This window comes from Mastigoproctus giganteus, chromosome 2 (genome assembly GCF_048544385.1).
Source record: "Mastigoproctus giganteus isolate SK-2022 chromosome 2, ASM4854438v1, whole genome shotgun sequence".
NCBI lineage: Eukaryota > Metazoa > Arthropoda > Arachnida > Uropygi > Thelyphonidae > Mastigoproctus > Mastigoproctus giganteus.
This window is the reverse complement of record NC_143576.1, coordinates 145,654,211-145,680,379: the sequence shown is the minus strand read 5'-3', so window position 1 is coordinate 145,680,379 and position 26,169 is coordinate 145,654,211. Positions and strand designations below refer to the sequence as shown.

General features: G+C 38.6%; 1 protein-coding gene across 2 annotated transcripts in view; it reads left to right on the top strand.

Annotated features, from left to right (window-relative positions):
• LOC150089641 (max dimerization protein 1-like) overlaps window positions 1-26,169 on the top strand; it is a 135,149-nt gene that overhangs the window by 83,943 nt on the left and 25,037 nt on the right. For both annotated transcript variants that reach the window (XM_090368706.1, XM_090368705.1), the window contains 2 exons: window positions 20,665-20,779; window positions 23,993-24,176. In XM_090368706.1, coding sequence (XP_090224832.1) covers window positions 20,665-20,779; window positions 23,993-24,176 — 299 coding nt within the window. The remainder of the gene's footprint in view (window positions 1-20,664; window positions 20,780-23,992; window positions 24,177-26,169) is intronic.

Below are 26,169 nucleotides of genomic sequence, written 5' to 3'. Positions count from 1 at the left end.
TAAAAAATAATAAGTTTAGTAACTTAAACCCAAATTACGTGGCACCCCTAGAATGTTGTTGCGGCATCCCGGTTGAAAACCACTGCCTTAACCCTTGGGGGCCCAAAAGAAGAAGAGATAAGACTTTGTGAGCCAATAAAGAAATGTTCCACGAGGTCCAAACTCGTCGTGATACACCACTGATCTCTATATACGGTCTAACTGAATTGTACATGATTGGAATAAAATATCTTCCAGGGCACACTTTCTCAAAGTTAGCCATGCCTTCTTACCTTGTATTAACTGATTACCCCTTTCCTCTGTTGAATGAATGTATTACTTTAATGTGAGTTGATTTAGTCATCACCCCATTTACTTGCCCTTTTAGTTACATTTTTTTTGTCTCTCTTTCATTGTTTGAACAAAAGCATGTTTGGACCATACCCACTTGAAATCAGAATTTTAAATTTATACCTGTAATTCGTTTTGTTTGTTTCTTTCAAATCTTTAACCAGTATGCTGCTCTATAAGAGTAAAAATAAGGTTTTGACAGTAATGATTTGCTCCCCTTATTCTTACAGGTTTTAGGCAAGTAAGTTAACTTACCCAGCCTCCTAACTGTTGAGAGTTCATTTTATTAATTTCGAGAAGTAATATTTCCTGTTAAAAATGAATAATGTTCTTACTGTGCACGCTGTCACAGCTAAATCAGTTTCTTGTACGGCCACAGCGATAGAGGAATGTTTACTCCTGTCTACTTCACGACGACTAAGGTAATTTCCTTAGTAGTCGTGATTCAAGGCTTTGTAAAGTACAATATATTATTGGCAAAAGGCGATCATTCAGTAAGATATGAGCTGCGTTGCTTGTTAGTCACACCGAAATAGAAAATTTATGTGATGCCATTCCTGCTTCACTGGATAAAGAAATCTAGAAAGCACCCAATTTCATTGTATTTATAGTAAATGGAGTCCTAGGATTTCTAAAGTGAGATGGGATAACGCAGTTTTGCGGGAAATCATTCAGTTTTGATCATGTAGCAGTAAAAAATTCTACGAGGTGACTGTAGCCCTTTTAGTCCCCAACCTTGGACTGCCACTTGGAGTGTCACTTGGTTTCTCGGAGAAACCTGTAAGTTAGCATATATTTCTTGATTTTTTTTTTTTTTTCTTGATAAAAAAGTGATTATTGGCAATGTAGCATTAAAAGTGGACGTAATTTATTGATAATACTTGTAATAAAAAATCCGAGAAAGAAAGACAGATAAGCACTACGAATAACATAAATTTGAAAGGAAATCTTATGGAACGCTTGTTGCAGGTTTTAAAAAAAGTAATACAGTTTAAAAGGAAGTTAAATATATATATATATATCTTTTCTTTTCTTTTCTTTTTTTTTCTATAATAGCCGAACAAAAAGGTAGCCCTAAAGTTGACCCTATAGTTACCAGCGTGCATTCTCAACTATATTTCGATCAAGTCAAACTTGCACAAATATTTTATTACCAGTTAAAGTTATGAGTAATTATTGTTAATCAATAAAAGAAACAGTTGTTTAGAAATAAGAATTATCAATATCCTTACAATACCTGGAATTTTAATTTAGTTTAGTTATAAACAACGTCATTCGTTAAAATGCATTACTTTACTTTATGAAACATAGCATTATTTTCAGTTTGGACTTTCCTTAATGGAAGACCGAGGCTGCCTTGTAATACATATTTGTAACTGTTATCATTCTTTAATTGATCAGTAATATTTACTCATAACTCTAATTTAGTGATAACGGACTAATCCTGAGGTAAAGATTTTGATTAATGATTTTTATGCTTACAAGTTAGTGCAAATGCATCAGATTTGCTCGCAGCTAACTACTAAATAGTTATTAGATTGGCATCATTATGTATATCTCATATTGTGAATACCTTCACAACGAGTTGCCATGATATTGCACTACCTCGAATAAGTAACTCTTCACCATAGGAGAAGACTATTGTTACTTATTCTCAGCGGATGCCACCACCCAGACAGCACCGTTTTGGAACTGATTGGCTCCTCTTCGGTGGCTGGGCAGGCACTCTGGTGTTGCAATGATAGCAGTGATGGAGTTATACTTCGCAACTGCCTTGCCATCATTGCAACACCAGGGTGCCTACCCACCCACCGAAGAGGAGCCGTCTGGGTGGTGGCATCCTCTGAGAATAAGTAACAATAGTCTTCTCCTATTGTGTGAAGAGTTACTTATTCGAGGTATTGCAATATCATGGCAACTTGTTGTGAAGGTATTCATAATACGAGGTATACATAATGATGCCAATCTTATAACTATTTAGTAGTTAGCTGCGAGCAGATCTGATGCATATGCACTAACTTGTAAGCATGTTAACTCACTACGCAACTTGAGGCTTTTACCCTAAATGCGACGTAATGATTTTTATTTAATTTGGTAAAATATGTTTTCGAAAATTGGACTACAGTATATTCAAAGATATTTGAGAATGCTTGTCATAATGTTATTGTGATTACACATTTAGTATGTTTCCACAACATATGCAAAGTAGTCATTTTATTTCACCCGGAAGATATTCAAGATTCTGTGATCGATTTGTATGAGATATTTGTGAACTAAGTGAATCGCACAATTCTTGGAGTTTGGTTAAAAAGCAATGATTATAACGGAAAGCTATTAATAAATTCTCTTTTTTTAATAATTAAATATGTACGTGACATTACCGTTGCATATTACGAACTCGAACGACGTTTAGGTCCATTCCTACTAGCCCTATTATAAAGGTCTTATGATTAATATTATTAAATCAGGGGTCGTCAACCTTTTAATTCTTACCGCCCACTTTTGTATCTTTGTTGATGGTAAAATTTCCTTACCGCCCACCGGTGCCGCAGTAACTCAATTTAGCTCCTCGTTCACGAGTATACTTCGAGAAGTGTCCGGTATTATCTATATTAAAAGTTTAGAGATGGAATTCAAAAGTAAATTTCAAAAGTATATTTTAAAAAGTCAAACTCGCGAAGTTGTTAGCAGTGTATATGGAGGAAGAACAAAATTTGCAACAACGGACCAAAATCCCCACCGCCCACCATGAAAGCTTGAATCGCCCACTAGTGGGCGGTAGGGACCAGGTTGACGACCACTGATTTAAATCAATCTAAAGTAAATGCTTCTCTCAGAAACAGTAGAATATGCCAAGGGGAAAAAAATTTCTCTTTGTACTCGGGGACAACCACATAAGATCAGAGAACTTCACAAGCTAGAGAGAAAGCAACTTAATTTTCGATGCTTAGTTTATTTAATCAATAATTAATAAACTACTTTTATATATTCGACTTTCACCTTTTCGGTGACATGCTTCATTAATTTATACCTTTTATATCACTTTGTTAAATTTTTCTCTGTTAAAAGAATCAGGGAATAGTTAAACATCGGATTTGATTACATATATCTGGACGCAATAAAAACGCACACGAATTGTTTCATCCATTACACTACTGATTCAGCAGTTATAGTTGCGCGTATAATATCCTGATTTACGATGTCAGTTATTCATTTGCACAATGCATCGATTTCGTAATTACAGCCTGGGGACTTCTAGTTATTCAAACAACAATCACAAATGAATAAAGACTTCTTTATAAAGGTAATTTGCTGATGTTACTTATTTAAATTCTCTATGGGAGAAATGGAAACTAAGAAGAATAAAGAAAGTGAAAGAAAATTTGGGGCTATCAAGGCACCTGTTCTTGAAGTTCACTTCACGGGAGTGTGTGTCTGTCGCCATTATTTCACTTGTGAAAATTAACTCATTACATTCTGTCTAATAGCATAAACTCGATACCTGGTTGAGACTTTACAGATGATATGATTTATTTCTGTAGGTGCAAAACTCCAGACCAATACTGTGAACAAACATATATTCAGGAACCGTTTTGATAATGTATAATAGATTTGGTTCCCTGACAAAAGCCCACACGAAAATTCCGCACAGAAAAAATCCTACTGTCATAAATAAATGCTCACAAGAAAAAATCAACACGGAAGAATGCTCACATTAATTTTAGTTTACAAAAAACAAATTATTTCATTTTCAAAACGTTGAATTTATATATTTTATTTCTACTTCTATAAGATGTATTTTAATATAACTCTTGATTTTAATATAAACTAGAATATTTGGATGTAAATGTTTGCAAAGGAAATTACAGGAAATAAAATGCTCTGGTTTTATTGAAACTAAAGCCTTTTATTTCTTCTTCTGGCGTTATAACCCAGGGTGGGTCTTATCCTTCTCGACGATGTTCCGCCTCTTTTACGTCATCCATCCATCTTTTCCGCGATTTTCCTCTTGCCCTCCTACCGATAGATTTCTTTCCATTATCCTCTTAGTTGTTCTGCTGTCATCCATTCTCATTACATGTTCCAACCAGGCAAGTCTCTGGTTCTTCACAAATCTGACGATGTCCGCACCCTGAATAAGATTGTCAAGTTCATGGTTCATTCTGATCCTCCAGTATCCATCAACGTCTTGTACAGGCCCAAAGACTTTTTTTCGCAAAATTCTACGTTCGAACACTCAACAACCACTCATTTTTACTCGTTAATGTCCAAGCTTCACAACCGTATGTTACAACTGGTCTAATGAGACTTTTGTATATCCTTAATTTTAAATGTCTGTTCAAACTTTATTTATAAAAATAAATTATTTTTTTCTCTGTCTTACAAAGTGAACAGTCAGAACTTAGGTTTTTTTTTTATCAACAAACAACTAATTCAGACATATTTCAGTGATTTATTTATTTGTCAAAGATTTGAATACAATTTTCATTACTGTAAGTTAGCCAATCTCTGCAAGTATTTCAGTTTGTCTTATACCTGCTCATATTCCTGCACAAAAGTGCAACCAAGTCGTGCAGTGCATCATATCTTCTCTTTTTCACCTCTAGATGGACCTGCTTGTGCATTAGCCAGTGTCAATCTGTGGCAAGCCAGGTCCCTCTTCAGTCCATCAAACAAAAAGCACACGCTGGAATGACTGCAGTGGAATAGGGAATTAAATGCATTGTGAAATCCCTCACAGCAGTTTGTAGTTTTAGGCGACCGTTCAAGAGCTTCATCATGATGATTCCATAGGCTTATCAAGGCTGGACTAAAGTGTATCAAGACTGGACCAATTGTGGAGCCCCATGCGCCATTGATCCCAGAGGTGAACGTCGGCTGAAACGATTGGTCAGGACCGATTGGCGCATTACTGTTGCTCAACTGGCTGTCCAAATGAACCCTGGTACCACCAGAAAGGTCTCCAACACGACAGGGCAGTGAACCCTGTTGTGCATTGGCTCCGGAATAGATGCTTGGTGACAGCACCCATGCTGATGGCCGTTCATCGCAAACAACGCCGTCAGTTTGCACAGCAATACCGACCCTGGCCAAGTGGCAACGGGTGGCCTTCTCCGACGAGTCATGATTTCTGTTCCACCGATTGGATGGACTGTGGCGTATTAGGTGTGAAACCTCTGAGAACAGACACCCGGACACGACTGTTGGCAGAAGGCAGCATTATGGTCTGGGGATTGTTTTCATGGCATGGCTTGTTCCATTGATACTTCTGTAGGGCACCCTAAATGTATATGGTTACCTGTCGATCGTCGCCGATCAGGTATGCTCGTACATGTTGACAGCCTTCCCTGAGGGCGATGGTATCTATCAACAAGACAATGCGCCATGTTTCCAGAATTGTCCGTGAGTGGTTTGAGGAGCACGACGAAGACTTCAAGCTACTCCTTTGGCCTCCGAATTCCTTGGATCTTAACTCAATTGAAAATCTATGGGACCACCTCGATCGACACATCAGACGGATGGATCCTCCACCAAGGAACCTACAGGAACTCTGGGGTGCACTGCAGTCTGCATGGTCATGAATATAGCCGTAGCAACTTTCTGCGGACTTAGAGTTCCTCTATTCGCTAATAGCTAACGCATGTAATCTACCTTCCAGAAAGTATTTGGATGCACACGTTATAATCCCTTACATTAGCAAATCGGTCCACTTATTGCCTCTATGGGACATTTCACCCTCCTGGATGAGCTTTTCGCCTGTAAATAATAGACTCACAACAGCCATCTAGTTCACAACTTATGTAAATATTTTGTTTGGAATAATCTGTTATCTGAAATTATAAGCATACCTTTTATAATTTCATAGACTTTCAGATTGCCCACTAATTAAGCTTTATTCCAACTAATGTACATTCATGCCCATGAATCATTCTCGAACAGCATCAGCGACATGGCATGGACCATTTTCCTGTTGAAACATGTATGAATCTTCGACAAAGGACTACTGCATTATAGGACATGAAGTTAAGGCTTTGGTGATCTGGATTCTTAAATGACTTGACAGTGATCTCAATCTTGATATTATCCCAGGATCTTTTCACCCAGATACAAACTTCTCCTATAGTTGGTTTCTTCACTCTTCCTGCTGGTGTCAAATTGTCCCCAGAAGAGTTCATCTATTGGTTCCATTCGTCTCTCATGGTAGCCTTGAAGGGTTTGTTAATGCTGACATCAAGTGGTTGGAGCTGGGATGTCAAGCCTCCAGGTATGACGGCAAGTTTTGTTTTTTGCTCTGCAGCATTCTTCTTTGTATTTTTTGTTATGTATGCCCTGAACTGATCAAGCACCAATAGGGCAGGTTTGCGTAAGAGCCCACCTGGTCTTCTGATCCAAACTTTCTCAAACCAGATCTTCATCCCATCGTGATCCATCCAACCCTTGTCATGAACGTGGACAATCACTCCTCGAGTAACGTCTTCTTTTAGCATTGTTTTGCGTTTGAAAATCAGCATAGGAGGCAGCTTGGTTCCGTCGGCACAACAAGCTCTTTTCATGTCGGCACAACAAGCTAGAATAATGGCTCTTTTCATGTCCACTTGTCTTCACAGTTTTCACCCCCCTTCTTGTCAACAGTTTTGTTACTGGGACATCAAATTGAAGGGGGACTTTGTCCATATTTGCAATCTATCCCAACTCAAACTGATGTGTCTTCCGACATTGAATGACAAAACGATGAAATTCAAACGATGACATCTTTTGGGCAAGTCTGGTGCGTGTACGCATGCTTAGTCCATTCCGTTTCATGAACCTGAAGCACCAATTGTGTCCTCCTTTGAAATCAGTAACTTCTTTTTCATCAGCAATTCTTCTTGCCTCATGCTGAACCATCTTTGTGGACACAGGAATTCCAATTGTCCTTTGCTCTTCAGTCCATATCTTCAATTCCCTTTCTAAATCAGGCCATTTTGCTGACTTGCCTCTCATGGCCTTCTTCTGCCGTGGCGTTTTCAGTAGCGTTTCTTCTTCTTCCCGTAGCCAGTCTCGGATTGTTTTCTCAGTTGGAGGAGGACCAAGGTTACGTTCAGCAGCACGATTTCCATTCACTTTTGCAAACTGGATCACTTTTAACTTAAATTCAGCACTGTACGAAAATCTTTTCTGAGCCATTTCTCGGCAAAACGTAACCTAATATACCGGTAACAAGTGCGAAACAATGAGCGCAAAGACAACAAGTGCGAAAAAGCGGGAAATGCAAGTAAACAAAATCTACAACCACTGTATAAGACGCACCCAGTTTTTAAACCCCAATTTTTTCAAAAAAAGGTGCGTCTTGTACATGGGGAAATACGGTAAATTTGCGATCAAATGTTCTCCAAAAAGCAGCTTCACCAAATTTAGCTTTTATGTAATTTTGAAAATACAATAGATTTAATTGGGGGAAAAAATTGCAAGTAAATAAATAAAAAATTTCTTTCGTGAAAATTTTGAAACTTGCCTCGTTTAGACTCTTCATTCAGTGCTTGCGGGAGTGACTCATAGTATTGTGCCTTTGTTATCTTCAATATTATTGTTTAAAATTGTCAGTGATATAAATTCCTACTAATTAATATTTATTACTCTTAATATGTCTAAGATGAAATCAAATGTATGGAATTATTTTGCTCGAAAAAGCAAAGATGAAGCACAATGTTCGAAATGTCAGAAGATAATGAAGTCGTCTGGAGGATCTACATCATCTTTGATGTTGCATTTAAAGAAAATGCATCAGATTGACATTAAACAAGATAACGGTGAACCTCCTGTAAAAATGGTAAGAACATTAGAAAACTTTTATCGTTAAAAAATCTATGGAAGAAGAGATTTCAAAATTAGCTGCTTTAGATGGATTTTCTTTTAATTCAATTGCCAAGAGTGAGTTTATACAATCAAGCCTTCACCTTCAGAGAAATAAATACGATAAATTACCACCAGCCTCAGTGAATGGAATTAAAAATATGGTTCTGAATTATTATAAAACTAAGAAAGAAGAACTTATTCAGCATTTAAAAAATTCATTGGTTTTGGGTGCACGGTATTCATTGACTCTAGACGAATATACGTCTATACAAAATAAAAGGTATATGAATATAAATGTGCATTCAAAAGACAATCATTGGTCGTTAGGTCTTATTGGAGGTTAATGGTTCACTTGATAGCAGAAGAACTGAGCAAATTGTGAATGGACACTTGAAGGAATTTGGTTTGAACTTGGATGAGGATATTGTTGCCTGCACCACCGATGGAGCAGCAATGATGATTAAGTTTGGCAAGAAAATCACACCTAATCATCAACAATGTATAGCCCATTGTATACATCTGTCAGTTATAGATGTACTTTATGAAAAAGCAGTCAGTTATGGTGCCACAGTCTCTGAGTCTCCCAAAGACAATGAAGAAAATGAAAATAATGAAGAAAGTAGTGATGATGACGAAGTTGAAGAAAGACAGCAAGGCATGCTTTATCAAACCGACTTTACCGATGAGCTCATTTGTTTCTTCAACCCAATGGCCAATATTGCACAAACTATTAACAAAGTCAGAAAATTTTGCAAGCTTTTTCGAAAATCGCCTACCAAAAATGACATATTACAAAATTTTGTTAAAGCAAAATTTAATGGGAAAGAATATAAACTTATATTAGATTGCAGGACTAGATGGGATAGCACATTCTATATGATTGAGAGATTTTTGAAATTGAAAAATTGCATTCCAAATGCTCTATGTGCAGTACTGTCAACTGAAGCAGTGTCTGACGATGACTGGAAAACACTTGAATTGCTATGTGAAACTTTGCGACCAGTTGAAATGATTCTGAAGGCTATAACCTCAGAAGATACAGACTTACTTAAAGCAGAGTCTTCAATAGAATTTCTGCTTGCTAAACTTGATACAGCAGAAAACCCATTTGCTTTAAAGTTTCACCAAAGCCTTTTGCAGCGTTATAATGCAAGACGAAATTGCCCAACTGTGGCTTTGCTGAGCTATCTACACAACCCCAAAAAGTTTAGGAAAGAAGATTCAGGTTCAAGAACCTTTGATGTTCCAAGTAAGCAAGTTTCGAAAAAGCATGCTGAAGAGATTTATCAGAGATTATTTGCAAAACATTCCGAAGGAGTCTTAGCGTTGAATGAAGAAACTGAAAATAAACGAACTGTTCTTTTAGAAGAAAACAAAGACTCGTCTAGTTCCGATGTTGGAGATATACTCATACGAAAGTATGATAGTGTAATAAAAAGATTAACTGAAGAGCCTTCAAAATATCCGAGTGAATTGGAAATCAGCAAAGAATTTAAAATTTTGGAGGCAACTAGCAGTAGAAGTGAAAAGCTGGAAAAAGTTTATAGAGCACTGCTGACTATTAAACCAACAAGTGTCCAATCTGAGAGAGTGTTTTCGATCACTGGTCTCTTTAAAACAAAAATAAGGTCAAGTCTATCAGGAAAAATGCTTAAATATACTGTGTTTTTTAAAGGATCATTTTTCAGAAAAAAGCTGAGCAATAAATAGTAAAGTAATTTCCCCAAGCTGTTTTTTTTTCCACATTAGTTTTATTTATTATTATTATTATTATTATTATTATTATTATTATAGGGCTTATTATTTTTTTGTTTACTATACGAGAAGATAGTTTTTATTCAAAGGATTTGAATACAATTTGTAATTTTGTATAATCTCAAGTTGGTTACTTTTTTGGAGCATTTTAATTTTTTTATTTTTTTTACTATAAGAGGTGATAGATTTTGTTTAAAAGATTTGATTACGATTTGTACAATCTACCCAAGATAAAATAAATACTTGTGTTATAAGCTTTTAATTATTTTCCCTAAGTCTGAGAAAATCGGTTTTAAAACCGGTTTTAAGAGTAAACTTCGGTTTTGAAATTCTCGGTTTTATGCAAGCCCTAGTTGAAACAGAAGCAATCCTATATCAAAATTAAAGGTAATCCCTGTTGATTTCACAATATAATAGAATATAGGAATTATCGAGCACTTAATAGCTCTATTAGCAAATCTGTTGGGTTTATGAAAATTCTACTATCGATTTTATTAACTTCCAGAATAGAGAACGAAATTCATTTGCTGCTTTGTGCTTTTGCTTGATGTTTTCAGATAATATTTGATTAGAAATAATAAATTTTTGGAGTATTCTAGTAATGTTTTTCTGGAAGATTAGTTCACCCTGAGAGCTTTGTACTTATTAAATGTTCCCATGCACACAAGAGCATGCATTGAAACACAAAAAAAAAAAAAAAAAAAACTATTTATTAGGGTCTCCCAGAACGTTAATTCAACTACCTATGTATATTGTGTTTGTAAATTGCGTGCGTTCTCTGGTCGATTTGCCTGCTTTGCTGGACGAAAAATCCCAGTTTCTGGGGGGAGAAAAAACTTGCTATCTCCTCCTGAGACCGATTAACTCAACCACGGAGTGAAAAAAGTCCATTAAAGTTCCTCGCGTCATCGACGGGATTCGAATCCGGGCCTTTTCCACCCGGTGTGGGAAGGACGGTGATGATACCACTGTGCTACCTGCGCGGACGACCAGGTGCATAGTTGATCGATTTTTTGGGGGTCTTTCTTTTGTTATAGCTGTGTGTGGCTCATACGTGATTGTTATAGCTATGTGCTCACGTACACTCCATTTAAGAATCGCTTTGGGGTCCGGTGCATCGCAACCATCGTACCCCTTCTCCCTTTTGCACGGTCCTGTATACATTTGCGAACAACTTCTCATTAATGAAGAGAACAAACCAGAGTTGAGATCGTAAAAAGTGGGCAAACATTTTTGTGTTGTTAAATTACATGTGAATTAACTTCAGATAACGGAAATTCATCACAAGAATCTAAACAGCTTCTGTTTATAAGACGTAATAAGGATGTTACCAGCCCATAGGTGGAGCTGTAGTAAAATGAGCTAAAAACGTCTGCCAATTTCTGTATAGTTTCTTTCTATTAAAGTTTAGTGTTGTGCATTTAATTAGTTTTTATTTTTTAAAATATTTTTGGTAGAATAAGATGAAGCGAGAGATAAGGCATCGAAGGAGTTCTCATCAGTAAAACAGATAAAAGATGAGAGGGGAGTAACCTCTCATACAGGACCCGGAGAAGGTTAAGGAAAGGTGGAAAGACTATTTTAAGAAGCTATTAAATGAGGAAAACCCAAGAGCACTATGCGAGGATGGAGAGATGAATGTGAGAGTAGTGGAAGGCATAAGCAGGAAAGAAGTGGAAAGCGCACTCAGAAAAATGAAGAGAGGGAAAGCAGTAGGTGCTGATCAGATACCAGTAGAGGTATGGAGTAGTCTGGAAGAAGAAGGGATCGATATCCTATGGGACTTGATGGAAAAATTGTGGCAGCAGGAGAGAGGATACCCGATGAGTGGAGGGAAAATATACTTGTGCCAATCTTTAAAGGAAAGGGTGATGTGCAGGAATATGGGAACTACAGGAGAATAAAGTTAATGTCTCATTCGATGAAGATCTGGGAAAGAATTGTGGAAGGAAGGTTAAGGCAGGAGATGGAAATAGGAGAGGAACAGTTTGGTTTCATGCCGGGAAGAGGAGCAACAGATGCGGTCTTTGCTTTAAGGCAGGTGATGGAAAGATACAGGGAGATGCAAGTAGAGTTGCACATGGTGTTTATAGACCTGGAAAAAGCATATGATAGAGTGCCCAGACAAGAGGTATAGAGATGTATGAGGGAGAAGAGTACATCGGAAAAGTACGTAAGGCTTGTGAAGGATATGTACGAGGGAGCGGTGACTCAGGTTAAGAGCAGTGTAGGTATGACTGAGGGGTTCTCTGTAGAAGATGGACTGCACCAGGGATCAGCTCTCAGCCCATATCTGTTTGATCTGGTAATGGATGTGTTGGTGAGAGAAGTGAAGAGTAGAGCACCATGGAGTATGCTGTTCGCGGATGATATTGTACTGTGCGAATCATCCCAAGGAAGGGCAGAGGAGGAATGGAGGAAAGCGTTGGAAGATAGAGGCAAGAGGATAAGTAGAACAAAGACAGAATATATGGTATTGAATGGAGAAGTTGAGAGTTCTATAAAACTGCAGGAGGAAAAGCTAACATCTGTTTCGAAATTTAAGCATCTGGGATCGAACGTTGAGAGGGATGGGGATTGAGTGCAGAAATACAGCACAGGGTGCAATGTGGATGGCTGAACTGGAGAAAGATGAGTGGGGTGTTGTGTGATAAAGTTAATTGTAGAATGAAGGGAAGAGTGTATAAAACTGTGGTTAGACCCGCATTGATGTACGGTGCTGAGACATGGGCGATTATAAGGGCCCAGGAGAAGAAGATGGAAGTGGCGGAGATGAGGATGCTGAGATGGATGTGTGGTGTGACGAGGAAGGACAGGTTAAGAAATGACTACATTAGAGGTACGGTTAAGGTGGAGCCTCTGAGTAAAAAAATACAGGAATCTAGGTTGAGGTGGCTTGGTCATGTGGAACGAAGAAGTGAGGAGTATGTAGGGAAGAGGTGTGAAAAGCTGGAGGTGATAGGGAAGAGGAAGAGGGGGAGACCTAAGCTGAGATGGAAGGACAAGGTGGCAGAGGATTTGAAAGAGAGAGGATGGAGGAAGCCCTGGTTAGAAAGGAATGGTTGAAGAGATTTAAGGAAGGGAATGTCGACCCCATGTGAACGTGGGAAAAAGGTGAGGAGAGAGAGAGAAGTCATTTTTCTTTCAGATTGGATTTTAATTTTCTTAACTAGCAACGCAGAACTTGACATACACTGGTGTGCAAAACTTAAGGACCAACACTATTTCTAAAGACAACAACCACAAAATCTTTACTTAAGGTACTCAGGCGCGCGGGTGCATAAGTATATGTGCCTTGAGTGACGGGGGTTCAAGCCCGTGACTGCTGAATACAGTGCTGTTTCTTGTATTCTGTGTATCTTGTAAACTCCTCTGACCGTTTGGTCGTCCCGGAGTATAAACAGAAAATTTATTTATTTATTTATTTACTGATGAAAGATTCAGTCTCAGCAGCGATTCTGGACGTCAGCTAATCTGGCGAGAGGTTGGCACACGGTATCACCCAGCAAACATCACCGGAAGGGAGGCGCCTCCGTAGCCAGGTAGTCAGGAGCAGCAGTGCGTAGCACACGCTTCTTGATTAGACCGGGGTTCAAGCCCGTGACCGCCAAATACGGAGGATGCGGAAAGGTCAGGGAATGACCACCGCATATGCCCGGAGCAATATGGCCTTAGTTGCTAATGCTCCTAAAAACCAAATAATAACAACAAAACCGAAAGGGATCGATATGGTGGTCGAGGTATTCTCGTCTGGGGAGGCGGTACTGTAACCGGTGCACGCTACTGTTCGGAGGTGCCATTGGCCCCGAGTTCGTGTTTATGGATGAAAACGCCACACCACACTGCAGCTGTTGATATGCTTTTGGAAAGTGAGGACATTGTTCGTATGGATTGGCCTGCCCGTTCCATCGATCTAAATCCCATCGAACACATATGGGACGCTCTGGGGAGACGCCTAGCTGCACGTCCACACCCACCAGAAAATGTTCACCAACTGAAGATGGCGCTGACAGGGGAAATGGACGATGTTGCCACAAGAACTTATCAGTAAGTGTGGACAGGCATTGCAAAGCCTGCATCGACATTAGGGGTGGCCATATCTCCTACTGAGGACCACCTCTTCCCTTTGTTCCATATTTGGCAGTGATGCATCTGTATCATGGCAGCCAGTGCTATGTTGCCATTTTTGAATAAAGTCTCTCTGTACCGTTTTGTTTCCGTTGTTGTGTCGGTGTTGTTTCCTTCATCATTTCTGTACCTCACGAGGTTCCTTTGGTATGCTTTTCCCATATCCAGGCCACCCCTATGAGAAGCTACAGGTGAAAACCTGACTAGTCCTTAAATTTTGACACAAGTGTATTTATTAACTACATTCTTTTGCAAAAGTTAAGGAAGTTTCACATTTTCGAAATATCACCACCTGTATAGATTTCGATAAAATTTTATATTGTTATTTACAGAGTAATTTAGAAAAAAACAATGTACAGTTTCAAAAAAAATCATAGAAATGAAAATTGGCATTTATTGTTGTCGATATATGCATTGTTGGACTAAGAATCTCCGGAAGTGTCCTATGGTCCTACAAATGTTCTATGCGAGTTTCGTAAGTCAGTTCAGTCGTCCGTTTCTTCCCAGACCTTTGCCAGTATGTCTGGTAATTTGCTTTTCTGTTGACAATGGTGGTGGCACAAACGCGGTATATAGCATCACAAAAAAAAAAAGTCGCGTTTTGTTTTGTTTGAAGACCAGGAAACCAGAAGCGTCACATGTCGATCCCCGCGAGTAGCAAGTGAGTTAGATTGTTGTCTTTCCATACTGCGAGGAAGAGATCCGAGTTCGAATCTTGTCAAGGCGGAAGTTTTATGGGCTTTTTTCTCATTATTACTAGATTAGTTCGTCTCGAGCGAGGGTTGCATGGAATTTCCCTGAACTTGTGATTTTCATTTAATGAAAAAGCGAACTGAATACATGCAGTTTACAGCCAAAGCCTTACTTTGGCTCAAATTCATCATCTTCGATATCTCGTCTCATCCATCGCTGACGTTTTAACAACTGCACTAAATGTGACTTTATCTGCGTTAGTGTGTTATACTTCCAAACGAAAGCGAGGAGGCTCATCTTCCATATGTTTTGGAAGATGAAATCAGAATAAACTCCGTGAAGTCGAGTAATTCAATTTAGTGTGAGCATGTCCGGATAGATATATTCCCATTGATCGTCTTTACATAAAAAAAAAAAAAAAAGAGAGAAAGGTCTATATATTTTCTGATGTGAAAAATTAAAAAAAAAAAAAAAAAAAAGGTATGTTTTTGGAAAGTCCCGCTCATGTTCTGTGACTTGTTAAAAATTTTCGGTGCCTCACACACGAATGTTGTGACGGTTAGCATTCCTGATCAAGTGAAAAGTGGCGTCGCCACTGAAATCAAGCCATGTTGCCATGCCTTCCTTTTCAAGAACGTAGTAGAAGTGCCAATTGCATTATAAAAGTGAAGAGTAAAATGCCAACATGTAATCACAGCGTATTGTCAGTGTTATTATAATTACTGTTTTCTTGAATTTTAATATAATAGTTATACAGTAATGACTATTAAATATTTTATATAGATTGGTAATTGACAAAAAAAGTATTGATATTTATAAAAATTTTCTTGTTTATACCCCGGCACGACCACCAGGTCAGTGAAGTTTACAATGAATTATCAATACAAACATTAATCGTATTTAGCAGTAACGGGTTTGAACCCCGGTCCACCCAAAGAGCGCATGCCCCTTCACTCTTGCTCATGACAATTCGACTGCGTCAAATGTTTTCCATATATCGGATCCGTTTTCATGAAGATAAACCCCTATATCAATTGTTGCTATGAAAATTTTCATGAAATGATTCGTGCCGAAGGACGAGGTTACATATTATTAAATTAAAATCACACCGCAACTAATTTTTTCCGATGTCTGCATTTCATTGTGAGGAAGAAAAAAATTTTTAAATTTGTTGGCCTTGCAGTGATTGACGACTGTGTCTTCAAGAGTCTGCGCGCGTAGCACAGTGGTATCGTCACCGTCCTCCCCACCCCGGTGGAAATGGCCTGGGTTCGAATCCCATCGATGACGCGAGAAACTTTAGTGGGCTTTTTTTCACTCTGTGGCTGAGTTAGTCGGTCTCAGGCGTAGATAGCAAAGTCCCCCCCCCCAGAAATTGGGGTTTTTTTCATCCAGCAAAACAGGCAAATCGAATTGAGAACATACGCAATTTACAGACAAAATAAATATATGGTTAGATGTAATCATTTACAGGGGAACCTAATATAACTTGTCTTCAAACTTCTCAATTGATGTTGGGAATTTCCCAAGTTTCTGTTCTTTCACCAACTCTTTTTCTCCTTTATATTAAAAGACCTACCATTGACTGCAAATCTTATTCACAGTTTTGCTGATGATAGTACACTATTTCACTTTCTGTTTCGACCCACCCTCCTACACAAACAGCCACAAACTCTTGAATATTCACCATAAGTTCCTTAAATGCTGATCTCCAGTGGGAGGTAAAACCAGGTTAACTACAGTTATTTACTCAATCATGGCTTATTTCTCACGAATAAGAATCGGCTGCACTCATGCTTTCAATTGCTGTCCCTCTGTCACCAGGCAATACTAGATGGCTCTCATCTTCGGATGGAATACCGCCACTATTTTGCATATTGGAAGCTTGAATTGGCAAAACCCATGTTTAGTCTCCATAGCAAAGTTCCGGCAATCCCTCCCCCCATTTCTGGGCATCATAGTGAGATCTAGTATTCCTTACATTTCGAGCTTGCAGCTTTAAAACGGTTTTCGCATGCCGGCCGCTAGACAGTCCACCGGACCCAACATATTGCTAACTCTTTAGGAAGCATCTGTATCAGCTAGTGCAGGAGAGGCCTACTTAATTTGTGATGCGATCTACTTTTTTCCTTCAAAATGTGCCGCGATCTACCATCTCAAAAATTACATTGCACAAGGTGCACAAATCGAGGGATGACTGTATATTTAAAATTCGTCGCGATCGACCGAAATTAAATCCGCGATCGACTCGTTGGCCGCCCCTGATCTAGTGTATAATCTCCCTGCCTCAACTGTGTCTGCTGGTGACGGGAGAGAGTTCGAGTAGTGTGTACGCGGGAGGTATGTCGAGTCCACGTTATGTAAAATATCTGGGTATAATTTTGCTGTATCTACAACATATCCAAAATGTTTATTAAATTAATGCATTCCTCTCCTTTACTTTTACTTTATCTGTTAATTGTATCATGACTTTCATAGATAAGTTTGTTCTAATAGAAAAACTTATACGTAAAAAGATCTTTACCTCCCAAAAACTTCCTCATTCGTTTTACAAATGTACTTGGTCTCAGTTCCAGTCTCATTGATGTTCATTTTTCAACTACAATCTGCCAGTCTAAGCTTACTTTGCTGACAGAGTTTCTCAATTATCGTTTGCCTCAACCACTACTGATCTAGTTGTTCTAATTATTCGCTGTATTACTTATTCGCCTTTCGCTTCAAAGGTGGTGTAGGTGTACACCACCTTTGGCCATATTGCGCCATATATAATATGTCTGTAAATTACGTGTTCTGTGGTCGATTTGCTTTTTGCTCGACGAGAAAAACCATGCCAACATCACCTGAGACCGAATAACTGAGCTACGTTGTGAAAAAGATCCATAAAAATTTCTCCCATGATTCTAACTCGTGTCTTTTCCAGCCGGTGTGGGGAGAACGGTGATTATACCAACTGTGCTACCTACGAGTGCTCAAACATTGTACTTGTGCATATGTTCATTCTGATAGTTCTTGCTTCAGACTTCCCAATTTTGATTTTCCTCTTTTTGATCTCCTCTGGCTTAAAATATATATCTCGCTCTACCTCATTCTGTCAAATTCATCTGTTGCCTCTATCGTACTCTCCAGTCGGGTCTAAGGGCGAGGTAACTTTTCTTGGTGATTTTAATGTTCACAACTCTTAGTGGTTTCAGTGTTCTAGTTAAACGGACCCAGCTATATGAGATACTGAAGATTTTACGATTACTGAAGACCTCGATACCAGATTAACAGGCAATCCTAACCACACACAACACTCTTGATCTTTTCCTCCACAACAGTGTTTCAAAGTACAGGGTCAGTATTAGTGGGCCTCGAGGCACCTCAGATCAAACTTGGTTTGTTCTTCATTGGAGCCTCTCTCTTTTTCTCATGGGCGTTCTCACCCTCATGCCGTTTGGCATTAAAAGAGTGCGAAGAAATCTTTTCGTGATTTCTATTTCACTTTTCCTTAGTTAGATACTGTTTTAAACATTCCGATCCCCGTGCTTGCTTGCATAGATCGTGTCATTGAAATGATTCTGGTAAGGATGGTATACTTTATTCCACATTACACCCTAAAATATCGTTCTTTATCTCAACGTTGGTTTTCCAAAAATATGCTAAGGATATTCAAGATAAGAATATAGCAACTTAAATAATGCTGGAGATGTGGATACAAGCCCATTGTATCAAAATCTCCAGCATTATTTTTTGCTTGCACAAAAGCCTTTACAATCGTAAAACACTTACTAATCCATCTGAACTGGCGCCTCTCTGTGGGCAGGAGCAGCAGTGCGTAGCACACGCTTCTTGATTAGATCGGGGTTCGAGCCCGTGAACACCAAATACGGAGGATGCGGAACGGTCAGGGAATGACATGACAACCGTATATCCCCGGAGCAATATGGCCTTAGTTGCTAATGCTCCTAAAAAAAAATAATAAAATAGCCATTTTGTTATTTTGGAAGTTGCTTCTTATTTAAATGGCAGAGCTTTCTGGTCTCTTGCTACTGCTATTGGCCACAACTTCTGTCCATGTATACTCCCACCTCTGTTTACGACCTTATTCTGTTGCAACCTGGGCTAAAGATAAAGTTAACTCACTAACCTATATTTTCTTCTAACTCCTGTACCGACTATCTAGTTAAATTATCTTCTGCTATACCCAACACACTCCACTCAACGCTCCTGAGTGGAGTGTGTTGCTCCTGCTCCTCAGATTACTCATGTTTTCTGTCGCCTTTTTACACTTTCCTATTCCACTGGTATTTTTCCTTCTGCTTGGAAATTTTCTTATACCTAGCCGATTATTAACAAGAATGATAAATCCATCTACTTAAAGGTATCGTCCCACTGCACTTACCTCTACTCCTTCCAAAGTAATGAAGAAATCCGTAAACCTTAAACTCACCATCGCCAGTATGGATTCCGTCAGTGTCGATCCACTGGTGATGTATTGCTTTTTGTGTTATCCATCTTTGGACGGATTCGAAGGAAAAGTGTAATGAAACTCAAGTAGTCGCACTTGACATTTCTAAGGCTTTTTTTTTTTTTTTTTGTGTTATGTATAAAGGTCTAAACAAGCTCCCTTCTTTATGATGGACTGCCAACTATTTATTGCAATTGGGGATCCAGTTTTCTCTCTGACTGATCAAGGCAGGTGTTGGTAAACGGCTCTTTGTCTTTTAACTTTAGCATTAGTAGAGGCATATGATGCAAGAAAACAAGCTTATGCAGCATCAGCCAAAAAAAAAAAAAAAAAAAAACGCTCCCATTTCACCCCTGCGTTCGATCCAAATACCTGTCCAGCTCAGCCTTAAACTTCTCCAATTATGCTGGTGTTCTTCAAGGTTCATTTCTCTCTCCCATTGTTTTCGTTTTGTGTATTATTGAACTTTTTCCACTGACTGGAAATCCTAGCCATTGTTTTGCTGATGATAGCACATTACATTCCACTTTTAGTTTGAGAAACTTGGCCCTTCGCAAACAGCTTAAGCTTCTTGAGTATACACCACCATTTCTTTAATGCTGTTCTCCTAGTAATTCTCCAAATGTGGTGAAGAAAACTTTAACTTCTGTCCTTCTAAAACTCAGTCCTGTCTTATTTCTGGCAAAAAAAAAATAAGTCTATTGTTCTATGCTCATCTTTGGCACTTAGATTTCTATACTAGGTCAGATATTTCTATAAAGGTTTACCCAGACTTCTAATCTTTCTTTGCGTAAGCATATCACAAATATTGCTTTCCTCTGCATAAAAAAAAAACCCTAGGATTTAGTTTTCGCTTTCAGCGTTACATTCTTCTAAACAATTATACTCACCCTAGCATGGAATAGTGTACCCACTTCTGGATTGCCCTCAAAATCTCTCAAGTTTCTGGACTATTCAATAGAGGGCAGTCAGGTAAATTACTCAGTCTTACCACCATTGTCATAGACCTCAGTTTCTGCTGCGTACCTTTTCTATAGATACTTCCTTGGACACTAGTCTTCTTATTTGGTTTCTGCAATTCCACGGCTCTTCAAAACCGGTCCGAATGCATGTCTCAACCAGTCAACATCCATCCACTGCCCTCTCATGATACCAATACTAAGATTTTCTCTTCCTCATTTTTTCCTTCTACTTTTTATTCCCTAATAGAGCCTTTCTTCACGTGCCTTTTTGAAAATTACAATCAACAGAAATTCAAGTCCAGTCTCAACAAGTATCTTCTGCAGCTTTAATCCATGCACGATGCTAAGTGCTATAGGTTCTTTGTGTATGTAGGGGTTTCATAAAAAAAAGGAAAAAGAAAAAAACATTTGTAACAGAGAGAGAGAGAGAGAGAGAGAGAGTGTGAGTTAGTTAGTTAGTTACACCTTTTGAGTGGTATTTTCAAGTAGAAAAAAAAATTCTTTTTATTATAGGAGAGCTCACCTACGGAACTGCCTGGAAAAGTTAAAGGAAATGGTTCCATTGGGTCCGGAGTCGAGTCGCCACACGACACTGGGTCTACTCACAAAAGCCAAAGGTTTCATAAAAGTAAGTTTTTTTTATTGTTTTTCATTAATATTGTTAATTAAGAATTGCAAGTGAACTGTTTTTCTTTGCTTGAAGAAGTAGCAAATTATGCAAGAAAGCAAGCTAAACGCATCAGCCAAAATAAAAAAAAAAAAAAAAATACCATATCACTGCCCATCCAGTCCAATAATTTGTCTAGTTTTTCCCAGCATTTATTCAAACTACCCATTTCCACAACAGATGGAAGCTTGTTCCAACAGTTAACCAACTGCTGGCTGAAAGCAAACCTCTGCACATCTGTCCTGCAGCCACCCTTCCTCAATTTGAATTTATTTATGTGTAGTCTGAGCAAAAGCCATCAGCATTGAGCTTGACACCACAATCACGTCACCTCGCACGTGATTTGATTGAGGTGATCCAGACACTGCAGTTTGCAGAACTGAAGCCTTTTTAGGCCACCCTTTCGTTCCCTTCGCTAATCTCGTTGCCATTCTCTGCACCATTTCCAGCATATCTTTATCATTCCTAAAATGAGGCCTCTAGACCCGTATGCAGTACTCAAGATGCCTTTACAGTGGGATAATCGCCTCTTTATCCATTCCAAAATCGTTCCTATATATCAATGATAAAATCCCATGAGCTGGCCTGGCAGTCTGTTTGCATTGCTCAGAGAACTTCATATCTGACTGCACGATTATCACCAGCTCTATTATTATACACTTCCGCAAAATGAATGTAGTTTTTGGTTGACAGTTTAATATAACTCTAAATTGCGTTGAAGAGGCCCATCGATGCATTCTGCCTCGAACGCAGTGACTGTTGCCGAAAAATAACCTACTGTGACGCGTCCACTATGCAATGGTCGTTGAAAAAAACTCTTTAGGATTTTCTTTTGTCAAAAATTTACTTTTTTGACATTGACACCAGAATGGCCATAGGATGGACGGTAGCGGACATTGTATGCCCCTGCCCAAAAAAAAAACAAAACTGTTCTCCCCCCCCTCCCTCCATTCATACTTTTCCCATAATCAAAAAAGTAACTTTCCAATTCCACTTTGCTAAACTCTTCGTCTGGGTCACAGTGGGAGTAATTCCAGTGTTTTACAACACTCTACCCATGGAATCAAGTCGTTTATTACTCCCTTAGGTTCGTTTAATATTTCTATATGTTATAAGACTTTGAATATGGAGAACAGAAATATAGGAAGTAAATGCCCAGGTCCGAATCCATTCAGTGATGTGAGAAATTTTATGGGTCTTTTTCACATCGCGATAAGTCAAGTCTCAGGCGAAGGTTGCAGTTTTTATTCTTCCGAAAACAGGCAAATATACCTCAGAATACGCAGTTTATAGACATTCATATACTGTTGCCTCATAGCCTTAGTTACTTTGACGTTAACGTGCACGGTTTATGTCTTGCCTGCTTGTGAAGGATTAGCAACTTGAAACCTGTTTGAGGCGGTTATACGCCTCAAATTGGCCTTATCAGCACATGATCAAGAAATAGGTACCTACCTACTCCACTCTAATCCCCACCGAAGAAGACGACTGCTGGAAAATTGAACTTTCAAATTTCATTTTACTGTATGGTGGTCATTCCTGTTGTCTTGTTGTTTCATATGCTGTACGTTGTTCGGCTGTAAATATTTGTGTTTATGTAAATATGGTGAAACTCCCACTTGTGTGTGTTTAAGCAGAAGGTATGCTTAAATTGTCACGGTATTATGTTCTTACCAGATTACAGTAGTTAAGTAGTAAAGGCCTTTGCGAGTAATTAATAACTCAAATATTTTATATTCCAGATAAAATGTACTTATAAATCAGATATTATGTATTTCATGTATTTTATAATTGTATTACATTTTGTAACATAGTTGTATATTTGGATCACATAGTTGGATCACTCCCTAGCCAGTGGCTGTAATCGGGTGTTCTCCTAAGAGAAATAAACTGATGATAATAATAATAATAACGTAAATTCTACATATGATCGTATCATAACCCTAAGTATTTTCGTCCTGAAGTAAGTCACTTAATTCGTCACTTCCTAGCTTTATAAATAACTCCCATATTTCTGGTCTCCAGATTCAAAACTTTATAACATATAGAAGTATTAAACCTTTTTTTTTTTGTTGCCACTTTTAAGAATATGGAACCGATCCATGTTATTTTGGAGCAGTACGACGAGGTCGTAACAACTTTCGTAGCGCCTCCGTAGCCAGGTGGGAAGGAGCAGCAGTGCGTAGCACACGCTTCTTGATTAGACCGGGGTTCGAGCCCGTCACCACCAAATACGGAGGATGCGGAAAGGTCAAGGGAATGACCACCGCATATTCCTGGAGCAATATGGCCTTAGTTGCTAATGCTCCTAAAAAAAAACCAAATAACAAATAACAACTTTCGTTGTTGTATTCCCTCGTCGGTGTCATTAAGGTAGATTAGATACAGGTGTTCCCATCATTGAATCCTGAAGGACTCCATTTACTGCACTGGTCATTTCTTAATGTCCATGTATGGCTTCCTTCTGTTTACCATCCTTTAACCAAATTGCAACGTCTGGATCACCTGATCTCTATACAACGAAGAATCGTGCTGGTAATTCCAATTTACCCCAGTTTATTCAAGTCTTTCATGGTGCTAGTAATTTCATCTTGCTAGTAATTCCAGTTTACCCAATTGTCTTTCATGGTGAACTGTATCAAAAGTTTTACTAAACTCCATGTAAATTATGTCGAAATTATTTCCTCCGTCTAACTGTTTTTATAATACTCCGTCATAGTAATTTACCACATTGGTCAAGCAAGACCTTCCTTCACGAACCCATTTGTGATCCATTAAGGATACCGTTCCTATCGAGATGGTCCTGTATCGTATCATTAATCACACTCACAAGATCTTTCCCACCACTGAATTCAGAGTCAATGGTGGGAAAGATCTCGTGAGTTTGATTAAGGTTATGGGGTAACCGCTCCAGCTTGTTATCCCATAAAAAATCCATTTGCTTGTAGCGCTGCGTATCAGCAACTTGCATTTTGGATCGCTTCATGGACCGCGTTTGGAGAATCACTAATGTGATGTTCTTTCATGCGTTTGCATTGGATACCAGTAATGGCCTAAGAAGTTAAATTTAATATTGTAAGCTTAACATTTTACTTTCCTGCAGAATGGAGAAACAAAAGAGAATTGCTTTGAGCGAATGGTCAATTTTTTTTTTTACTTTTGTTATTTTTCCAGAGTCTCGAAGAGAAGGAAAGGAAACAACAGTTTCAAAAAGACCAGTTGTTACGGGAACAGAGGTATCTTCGAAGAAAGTTGGATCAGCTTGGAGTTCGAGTTGATCACTTGTACAAAAGACGGAGCGTTAGCGAATGTAGTTCGTTAACTTCTGCATCGTTTACCTCATCCACCTCCGAAACAGGTAAGACATTATGGAGCTGATGTTTCTACTTTAAGGCACTTAAAGTGGCTCGTGTTCAATCCTGCCAGTGTTTTCAATGCGAATGATTCGTTAGAACCGTACTGTTTATGTCCGTTCATGGTTTTATTTTATTTAAACGAAGGGACAAAATCAAAGGCTAGGGTTATAGTTATGGAGACACGGATGGACGCAGCTGCATGAGGGATCGCAAAGTTAGTTTTTCTTTAAATTTTTATGAAAGTTTTAACTATTTCATTATTACGGCTGACGAAAAAGAAAAAAGAACACTAGGGGCGACTAACACATATAACGAGGTCACCAATTAATTTTGTCGAGGGATCTGGTATTAGGGGAAAAAGAAATGGAACTTATCAAGGTCTAGATCCCTTTTTCCCAGAGTCTCGGCATAAAATGAATTAAAACGCCAAGTAAATATTACTTCTTACAGAAGCGAAAACAAAGTTCATTCAGTATAACAGAGAATAAATTTTTAAACGTCATAAATCAAATTAAGGAAACTTTCAAAAGTAATTACTTCTACAAATTATTGACTTAGGTTCAGTTCACTCGTAATCTTTGAAAAACCGCCGGGTAGTCTGTCAGTTTGTGACGAACCGCACCGTTCTCATAGAAGATAGTCAAACCTCTGAAATCCGCTAATCTGTTATCTGTCACTACCCATTTTCCTACTTAGTTTAGGGAAAATCCGACAAATTAGTTGATTTAGTTATCATAGCAGAACGTTAGAGCGCTTATTGTGAAGGTTGGAGATTCCCCCCCCCCTTCCCCCTCAGAGGGCCAAATTTTTACGGTTCTTCAACGACATCGGGAAATTTGTAAGGCTGTGGAATTTGTTTTCACATACACATGTAGGCGGGCAACCACATACCCAGTGGAATTTATGAAAGTTGGCTCCTCTGATTCGGTCCAGAGATATTACAAGTGTATTTGTTTCTTTATAGCCTAGAAAAAACTAACTCTAGGATTCTCTGTAGACAGGTTTCTACTGTTGGATTATGAGCCGTTATTGTGTGGAGGTTGCTTCCAAATTTGCGATTTAGTGTGGTCAACCATGCAACAGCTTACAATTGCAATTTCTTAACAACCAGATAAACACTGCAATTTTATGTAGGCTTTCACCACATAATGTATAATCAGATATCTTTAGCCAGAACCATAGGCAGAAGGAACGTATTGATGTTTAAGTTCACAAGGGCAACTGAGGCCAAAATGTGCTTATTTCTGCATTTCTAGATGTGCTTTACAATAAAGATCATATTTATATCAGAAGTGGAGACGTCACCGTTGCAGAAACTCGGATGGATGTTATGGGAATATGCAGAAAAATCTCAGAGATTTTTCTGCATATTTCCAGATGGTTTCCTGGCGCCTCCGTAGCCAGGTGGGCAGGAGCAGCAGTGCGTAGCACACGCTTCTTGATTAGACCGGGGTTCGAGCCCGTGACCACTAAATACGGAGGATGCGGAAAGGTCAGGGAATGACCACCGCATATCCCCGGAGCAATATGGCCTTAGTTGCTAATGCTCCTAAAAACTAAATAACAGATGGTTTCCTTTTCTTTTCTCAGATACCTCAGGATACTTAGTCAGTCTCAGGAATAGATGTTAGGTTTCTCTTCCCATGTACATACAAACCAATTTAAGATGCGCCATGTACCGAAATGTTATACCTAGCCTTATCGCTTTAGATTGCTTACACTCCAAATAAAAGCATTTTCATTTCGAGAAGTATTATGACTTGGATAAGAATGTTTATTACCTCTCCAGTCACAAATTTTATTTACTTCGTAATTATCGCAAATGGATCGAAACCCTGCTAATCTTGGCTGGATTTTGATACGATGAATCTGTAAGCCAAATCACTTGAGGAGGCCTAAAAATATGCCATTATAGATTTTTATCCTCACATAAGGAAATGCTGTTACTATATGATATCATTCTTGTATGTGATTATTTTTCCAGACTTTAGGAAA